General features: G+C 43.2%; 1 protein-coding gene across 1 annotated transcript; it reads right to left on the reverse strand.

The window, feature by feature from the left end:
* Positions 1-1092: 1092 nt before the first annotated feature.
* Positions 1093-8616, reverse strand: LOC126101451 (arylsulfatase I-like). The gene is made up of 4 exons (XM_049912105.1): positions 8473-8616; positions 7701-7788; positions 2372-2530; positions 1093-1571 (listed from the first exon to the last, which is right to left on the reverse strand). Exons 1-4 carry the CDS (start codon positions 8614-8616, stop codon positions 1093-1095), a joined length of 870 nt encoding a protein of 289 aa, XP_049768062.1.
* Between the last annotated feature and the right edge of the window lie 959 nt (positions 8617-9575).

Consider the following 9575-nt stretch of genomic DNA (forward strand, 5'->3'; position numbering starts at 1 on the left):
GGAAGTCAACGAAAAACAATCACCGTTTCAGAAATAAGCTGATAAACTTGGTGAAATGTAGTACCTGGGAAAGTTGTAGAATTTATGTAGTAGCCAGTGATTGACAATGTCATATGTTGTCAGATCCGAGAATGCCACACTAGTAACATGAAGAGTTTCAAACTCATACTTTACTAAGATTCAAGAGCTGCCATGTGCAGCTACGCCCAAGTTGAAACGCTGCAATCAGAGAACCAATGATACACACAAATCTGTTCAGAAACACTCGTTCTAGCTGTTTGTAAAGGCGGCTGAAAAGGCTGACTTGTCTATAGTGCTTGGCAGTCGTTTCTTCCCTTGCCTGGTTTAAGACGATGTATACTCTACTCTTTCGTCACATCTGTGGTATTTGGCATCTGCTGTTGCAAGTGTTGAGGACCTGTAGGATCCACTATTTTGTTGATAGGTGACAGGTCTTAATTTGTTCTAATGGAATGTCGTCTAAGCCGGCAACTCTAGCGGTTTTCTTTTTCTTGGCAGCCACGTTGAGTTCTAGTATCTGAAATAGGCTAGTAAGGGCGTCACATTCCTTTACACCTACATAGTGTTTTTCAGGCACTTCGGCTTCGTGTCTGACTTCTCCATTCATGAGTTACCTGGTCTACAGCGTTACTGTAATGTGCAGTAATCTTAATTGTATCGTTGTTGAGATGTTTCCATAATTTCCAGACTTTGTTGCTATTTCTAGTTATATCTGTTTCTTCAACAGTTTCTATCCCAGCTTCCCTTTGAATGCTGTGAGTGACATGAAGAGTTTGTGACCATTCTGTAATGCTGTTTGTAAAGACTGGAACCCTGGCTAAAGCTTCGTATTTTCCTTTTCAGGACCACAGGTGATCATCAGGTTGGTGAAGGAGTATTGGTATTTAAACAACTTAATTAAGATATGAACACAGGGGTAATGGTTGTAAGTCTTGTACTGGAATTGGTATTAAGGTGCACATACTGTTGAGAAAAATTCAAGAAGTACGATATGTGACAGACATTTATTGCTCTTTACATAAATACAAAACACTATTGAGGCAAAGCAAGTGTTGAAGGAGAGGACTACCACTACGTAACGACGTTGCACATGGGGTCTGCGTTGTCGGCGATGCAGTCGACCCAGGGCACCCAGGTGTTGTTCCAGCGCTTGGGGTCGGCCAGGTCGGTCTGCGTAACGTTGGCCCCCGGCTGCGGCATCAGCGGCTGCGACAGCGTCTCCAGCCGCTCCAGCAGAGTGTCCACCAGGCCCTCCGGCATGTCGGCCGGCTGGCCGTCGCCCGCCTCGCACGGGTCCTGCCTGATGTTGAAGACGCACCAGCCGCTGCTGCTCGTGATGTTGCACAGCCCGTGCGCGGGCCGCTCCGGGCAGGACACGGTCGCCTCAGCGCGCAGCCGCAGCACGTCCTCCGCCTCCGGGGACGCCCCGACCACGCTGGAGAGCGCCTGCCCCACTGGACTGGCCAGCACCTCCTCCGGGTTGTAGGCCGGCGTGAACAGTGGGTCCTCAGCGCCGCTCGCCCCGGCGTAGTAGTCGTTGTTCTGCACACCTGCCGCACCAGCACACCGCTTACGGTTTCGATTCAAAGAACTTACACCATAACATTTACAGTAAATGGCCCAACTTCATAAAAACTACTATTTCTTCGTACTCTCTAATTCATCCCACACATGCTACTTTTTTCCTCACCTCATCAGAAGGCGCAGTGTGCATTAAATAATTTAGATAAATGTAGCTACCACTTGTTAGGGCAGCCAGCTGGTGTTGTACACATTTCACGGAAGCCACTACACGATGTGCGAATACCATATGAGTAAGCACTTTCTATATTGCACACTTTCCTTCTTTAGTACCGTCAACACTGCTTTCCATAGAACACTGCCAGTGGCAACAAAATAAGAAATGCTCCCCTTATCTTCAACAATCTAGTATCCATTATTAAATCTTACTGTGCCCTGTCGATTTTCCTCAGGTTTTTTGGTTTATATGCATCCTTACACTTCATGGCCAAAATCTGTTCACAAAATTTTACCATCATATAAATATGTGACAGGATCCTTCCACCTAAATATCTCATGAACTTACCCATTTATCACTGAATTGCCTTAAGACAGAAAATATTTGCAAAACTTTTTTCGATCTACGAAATTATACTCGTTACACCCTCTATAGATGAACTCTATGCTCATCGCAGACACAAAGTCTTTCACATATCATTTATTTGTGCACTGTTCGCTGTGCCATTCCAGAATTTCAACTGTTGTGTTATGTGGACTGACCCAGTAGTACAGCGTCTGATGTATTTGATAGGTTTCAGACAACGCCAGCCCGGATATGGCTGCTACTGACCTTTGACGAGCTTCCAGTCGCCGACGCGGACGGCGCCGTTCTCGGCCACCTCGTCGTAGTTGAGGAGTATCTCCGTGCGCTGGCTGGGCTCTCCAGAGACCAGCCGCGGCCACATGTTTACGCCGTCCAGGTCGTCCGGCAGGTCTGACGCATTACCTCCTGCAAAAGGCAGCTACGTAAGTGACAAGGGTATCGGCTTACGTTCAGGCTTCAGTGTGTACATACAAAAGAGCTGCATTGGACCTAGCTGCTATGAGAACGATATTAAATTCGCTTTTAAGGGATTTGCAACTTTAATACTACTTGCTAAATAGCTGCCATTAAAACAACAATAAAACTGCTTTTCAGGAATTTCAAACTTAAATACCCAATGGACTGTCTGCTAAACTACACCCACACTGTAAAGAAAGCCTTTTTGTTTCTTATTACAAAAGTCACAATAAATTACCTTTGTAAGAGGAGTTGATGAGTGGGAGTAGAAAGATGTATTTTATTGTTCCGAGATGGTAGTAATGGAAATGTGTATGGCGTCAGACCTTTCAAAATCTATACAAAGGTAGCGCCTGTATAGGGAAGACTAAAGTTGTAATAGCTTGATTTTAGATGCACTGGTTTATAATTATACACAATGTTCTGGGGCGAGTAAGATGTACGTGAAATGTAAAACATTTATTTGCTATTTAATGTGATTATCACCGCGATATATATGAGAAGTTAATTACAGCTATTGTCATGTTTGACTGCTACCCAGTGTGTAATAAAGTGATAATTTGAGAAAGAACACCATCTACGAAGAGCTGTAATATATTCCATAACCTGAATTGAATTTGTAGGTGAGCCAACTACAGGTCGGGCCACAGGTGTCAATCCATTATTCTAAAGCAAAATCAACTGGATAAGTCAAACAGTATGTTGTGGGGTAGTGGGAAAACCTATGTAGCATTGTTACCCGCACAGTAGCCATTTTGATAGCTTCCACGTTGGATGCAACTTTTAATTTTCAAATGGAATAGAGGTCAATGCACATTTCAAACACACAAACAATTATTAATTAAATGAAGGCAAATTCTTAAACTTTCAAATAGGTTTGGTAATTTTGCTCTGTTTATTAAAATATATAAACGAATGCGAAATGAACGATGCATGGTATGCTGTCACTTTGTTTTCAACATTTGTTTTCTATTTTTTATAGTGCAACGCATCATCTATGTTGAATATTATCAGAGTAACGTAAGTCTTAATTGTCATTAACTTCTTTTTATTTAATTATATACGCATAAATAATTTAACGGCAAACCTACGTTTCTAGCATTTGTAGACTTAGAGAAAGCTTTTGACAATGTTGACTGGAATACCCTCTTTCAAATTATGGAGGTGGCAGGGGTAAGATACAGGGAGCTAAACGCTATTTACAATTTGTACAGAAAGCAGATGGCAGTTATAAGAGTCGAGGGACATGAAAGGGAAGCAGTGGTTGGGAAGGGAGTGAGACAGGGTTGTAGCCTCTCCCCGATGCTATTCAATCTGTATATGGAGCAAGCAGTAAAGGAAACAAAAGAAAAGTTCGGTGGAGGTATTAAAATCCATGGAGAAGAAATAAAAACTTCGAGGTTCGCCGATGACATTGTAATTCTGTCAGAGACAGCAAAGGACCTGAAAGAGCAGTTGAACGGAATGGACAGTGTCTTGAAAGGAGGATATAAGACGACCATCAACAGAAGCAAAACGAGGATAATGGAATGTAGTCGAATTAAGTCGGGTGATGCTGAGGGAATTAGATTAGGAAATGAGACACTTAAAGTAGTAAAGGAGTTTTGCTATTTGGAGAGCAAAATAACTGATGATGGTCGAAGTAGAGAGGATATAAAATGTAGACTGGCAATGGCAAGGAAAGCGTTTCTGAAGAAGGGAAATTTGTTAACATCGAGTATAGATTTAAGTGTCAGGAAGTCGTTTCTGAAAGTATTTGTATGGAGTGTAGCCATGTGTGGAAGTGAAACATGCGCGATAAATAGTTTAGGCAAGAAGAGAATAGAAGCTTTCGAAATGTGATGCTACAGAAGAATGCTGAAGATTAGATGGGTAGATCACATAACTAATGAGGAGGTATTGAATACAATTGGGGAAAAGAGGTGTTTGTGGCACAACTTGATTAGAAGAAGGGATCGGTTGGTAGGACATGTTCTGAGGCATCAAGGGATCACCAATTTAGTACTGGAGGGCAGCTTGGAGGGTAAAAATCGTAGAGGGAGACCAAGAGATGAATACACTAAGCAGATTCAGAAGGATGTAGGCTGCAGTAGGTACTGGGAGATGAAGAAGCTTGCACAGGATAGAGTAGCATGGAGAGCTGCATCAAACCAATCTCAGGACTGAAGACCACAACAACAACAACAAATAACTTAACACTGTTTTAATGTACTCATCTATGATTTACGCACATGGCACACGTGGTTTTTATGTAAGTTCCACACATCTGGTGTCGAACTGCACTTTTCGGCCCAATATATGTGTGGGTTCGTAATATTTTGTTCTTATTTCTACAAAGCATGAGAGATGTGTTTGTGACATCCAATTTCCGTAAAATTTTTATTGTTGTTGCCTTTTTTGTCCCAACCTAGACCTGAAGATGATCTGAAACGCAGATTAAAAGTTGTTGCCGGCGGTAAAAAGTTTTTATTTTTTTCCGGACCGCGTTTGTTTATGTATTATACGTACACAGTTGCAAAAGAAAAACAAAGTTGCCTTTCTTTTGAAGTCAGCTTTATTCATTACGCAGTTTTATCTTATTGTTTTTCCTTGCAGGTGACGTGAAAGCTGATATCGTTAACACAAACCGCACGCGTTGATATCGTTCCCGCACCAGGAGAGAGAATCACCCGTGTTATCTCTGAGCATTTCAACCAGTCGCAAACAAACCCGAAGCAGGGCGATCGAAAACGGGAGCAACGACTGCCTTTCGGGCATCGTTCACTTATGAAATCCAGAGCGCAATACTCGCCGAAGCTCATGGGGAAAAGCTGTCAGCCGTAAATGAACACTTTAGAAATTGGGTACCTGCGGCTTGCCCTCTCATTCCGATACATGTATTGATTAAAGTCCACGTAGAACGGGTGATACGGATGACAGCAACCTTGTAACGAGATGGACAACGCCTCGAGCTCATCATTTACCCTCGAAGTGCCATCACCAGAATTAGCTTTGTACAATACAGGATGCAACAGAATTCGAGAATGGATAACGCTGTGCTGAAATGAAAGACGCCATACTTCTTCTAGTTCAATTCTCTGTCTGCTTGATATGTCACATGACTCTTCCATTTCAAAATCAAGAGTTGCGTCAAAAATCCCGACTTCCTAAATGGCCGCCATTTTGGTAACATAGTTTCAGATGTCTACATGTAAATGATTACCATGAAATTTGCAGTTAAGTGCCTGGCAGATGGGTCATAATATTACGTTTAAGCTGTTTCTCTCTTGTTCCATTCTAGAGCAGTGCATGAGAAAAAAGAACACTTAAATCTTTCCGTACAAGCTCTGATTTCTCTTATTTTATTACGATGATCATTTTTCCCTCAGTAGGTGAGCGCCAACAAAATATTTTGCATTCAGAGGAGAATGTTGGTGATTGCGATTTTATAAGAAGATCCTGCCGCAACGAAAGACACCTTTGTTTTTCCACCCCATTTCTCGTGCCATATCTGTGACACACTCTCCCCCTACAAAACGAGCTACCCTTCTCTGAACTTTCTCGATGTTCTCCGTCGGTCCTACCTTATTTAGATCCCACTCCACACAAGAATACTCCAGAAGAGAGTGGACAAGCGTGATGTAAGCAGTCACTTTAGTAGACCTGTTGCACTTTTTAAGTGTTCTAACAATAAATGGCAGTGTTTGGTTCCCCACAACATTATCCACGTGATCGTTCCAATTTAAGTTATTGGCAATGGTAATGACTAAGTATTTATTTGAATTAACAACCTTTACATTTGTATGATTTATCGTGCGACCAAATTTAGCGGATTTCTCTCATTGCTCAAGTAGATGGCTTCACACCTTTAATTATTTAGAGTCAATTTCCACTTTCCACAGCATTCGGGTGTCTTGTCTAAATCATATTACAATTTACTTCAGTCGTATTACGACTTTACAAGACGGTAAATGGCAATATAATCTACAGACAATCTAAGAGATTTGCTCAGGTTGTCTTGTAAATAGATTGTATAGCCCAAGAGCAGCAGGGGGGCTATAAGATGTTCTTGGGGAATCCCTGATATTACTTTTGTTTAACTCGATGACTTTCCGTCAATTACTACGAACTGTTACCTTTCTGAGAAGAAATCACGAATACAGTCGCAAAACTGAGACTCCAAAGTCTTGCAATTTGGTTGCAAGTCACTTGCGAGGAATGGTGTCAAAAGCCTTCTTGAAATCTAAAACTATGGAATTGACATCACCTCTCGGTGGCACTCATTAATTCGTGGGACTAAAGAGTTTCACAAGAACGATACTATCCGAATCCGTGTTGGCTATTTTTCGGTAAACTGTCTTCTTCGCGGTAATTCATAATATTCGAACAGAGTACACGCCCCAAAATCCTACTGCAAACCGACATTAGTGATACGGGACTGTTACCGAGCACACTACCCGTATTCCCCCACCTCCCCTTTCCATTTCATACTATTTTATATTTCAGTTTATCCACCTGTTGTGGCCTAATGATGGTGGTTCTACGGCTATGTACCACTCTGCCCCTCTTGTCACAGAGTAGCACTATCTATGCAGTGTGACCAGTTGATCACCCTGTTACGCGGCCGGCGGTATGACCGAGCGATTGTAGGCGTTTCAGTCCGCAACCACGCGGCTGCTACGGTCGCAGGTTCAAAATGGTTCAAATGGCTCTGAGCACTATGGGACTTTACTGCTGAGGTCGTCAGTCCCCTAGAACTTAGAACTACTTTAACCTAAGGACATCACACACATCCATGCCGGAGGCAGGAATCGAACCTCCGACCGTAGCGGTCGCGCGGTTCCTGACTGTAGCGCCTAGAACCGCTCGGTCACCCCAGCCGGCGTCGCAGATTCGAATCCTGCCTCGGGCATGGATGTGTGTGATGTCCTTAGAATAGTTAGGTTTAATTAGTTCTAAGTTCTATGGAACTGATGACCTCAGATGTTAAGTCCCATAGTGCTCAGAGGCGTTTGAGCCTGTTACGAGTTTGGGGGAAGCCACACACTGAGACTTCGTAGTACGGGCCACATTTGATAGACTTTTCTCTGGTCATTCCCCACCTCGTCTCCCTCCCGCCCTCCCTCTCCCCTGGACGTACCTGCTGCGGCGTACAGCGTGGGAAGCCAGTCCGATATGTGCATCAGCTCGTGGTCCACCCTGGACGTGTTCTGCAGCCACGCCGTGCACTGCACCCTCCCACACGCTGTTCTTTATCTGCAAACAAAACAGCACGACACGCCACAGCACGTCACTCACCACATGCCATACAACGTGTTAGGTATAATGTCCCACACTTCGCAAACTATCTTCAGCGTTCCTACAGACAGCACATTGGCAAGAGTGCTGTAAACATTGCACATGGGAAACATACGAGGTCGGGCCAAGAAGTAATGCCTCCTGCGTCAAAAAGAATTATTATCAACATACAACAGCGCAATTAGTGCGAGCCACAGCCTGAGCTGTCCTCTACACTGTTCTACCGTTCAACACAGTCACCATTTATTTATTCAGATTTCCGCTATCGCTGAACCAAAGCATCAAAACCAGTTTGGAAAAATTTAGGATTTGCTTCTTGACCCATGATTTTAACACTAATTTAACCTCGTCCAAGTAGTATGTCCCCAGTTACATCTTTTTGTACGGATTGGCATCGCCTGTATGCAATATATAAGAAATGTAGACGTCCCCTGCCGAATTATTTTTTTACGGCAGTAGTTGCTACAATCTGGTCTACGTATACTACATGTTTTCACTTTCTTTTGTATGGGTATTCGAACTTTGTTTACTGTAGTGGGACTGTAACTCACGTTTCAAAAGTAACACAACACAAGACTCCAGACTGTACGAGAGAGTAGGAGAACTCGACTCACGCCTCTGAACGGGATGTTGGAGGCCCAGTTGACGTCGCTGCCCGCCCCGTTGTCGGCGATGAACATTATGATGGAGTTGTTGAGCATGTCGCGCTCGTGGAGGGCTGTCACCACACGCCCCACCGACTCGTCCATCTTCGCCATCACCGCTGTCGACATAACAACATTCCCACTTGCTTGCCGTTGTACTGCCACGCCGTCGTCAGGTTCTCGCGCAGGTCGTGCCCGTGGGCACCCTGCTGGGGAAAGCGCAACACTCAGCTACCTATGGGAGAGAAGCTCGTGTTGTTCTCCAAGTCTTATACAAGGACAGTTAGAAATCGAAAAGACATCTACTGAAAAGATATCGTCTTCTTTATCACAACATGAAACTAAAAAACCTAACGGTAATAGGAAGAGAAAAGCCTCTGTTGGAGTCATTTTCTACATAACAGCACGAAACAAGAAAAGCTAAAGCTCGTCTTTAACATCTAGGGGTACACTATAATATTTTCTGCTTAAAACGAAATCATCAAACTCACTCCACACTGCGTAGGAACGTGCTTGACCTACAGAGCAGTTAGCCGTTCATATGTAGCCGCCTGTTGCAGTATATTATTACAAGTTTTGTGATCTCGTCTCATTCCTTAAATACCTGGAGTAATACTTCAAAGATGGGTGAAATGAAACGAAAGCGTGAAATCAGTAGCAGAGAGGTCGATAGAAAACATAAATATGTTGGAAGAATTCTGGGAAAACGCAGTACATATGTAAAAGAAAACATTGTAATACGTCACTGCAACCAGTCCTAGAATATTGTTCCAACCTTTGGAGGCCTTATCCAACTCACCGAAATTATACACAGTCATATTATGAAAACTGTAACAGGTTAACAGTTGAAACGTACGTAAATATAAGGATTACGCTGAAGAGATTTGAATGACAGTCCTTGTAAAATAAATAAATAAATTAATAAAAACTTACTTGTTTATCATAAGTGGACAGGCGTTTTAGCAACACACTGCACCGGTCTGCTGCCTCTGGCATGTATCATGTATAAGAGTAAAATCTAAGGTGCTAGAGTCACACCATGGCGCATGAAGAGTTACTTTTTCTTCGTCGCA

The sequence above is a fragment of the Schistocerca cancellata genome, chromosome 9, assembly GCF_023864275.1.
Source record: "Schistocerca cancellata isolate TAMUIC-IGC-003103 chromosome 9, iqSchCanc2.1, whole genome shotgun sequence".
In the NCBI taxonomy this organism is placed as follows: Eukaryota; Metazoa; Arthropoda; class Insecta; order Orthoptera; family Acrididae; genus Schistocerca; species Schistocerca cancellata.

Bases quoted from the DNA above. Each gene is read 5' to 3' on its own strand.
- LOC126101451 (XM_049912105.1), bottom strand. From the start codon at position 8,616: ATGGCGAAGATGGACGAGTCGGTGGGGCGTGTGGTGACAGCCCTCCAC. The intron at 7,789-8,472 runs GTGAGTCGAGTT...GGGAGGGTGCAG, and splicing joins CCAACATCCCGTTCAGAGGC to TGCACGGCGTGGCTGCAGAA. The intron at 2,531-7,700 runs GTACGTCCAGGG...TGCCTTTTGCAG, and splicing joins CACGCTGTACGCCGCAGCAG to GAGGTAATGCGTCAGACCTG.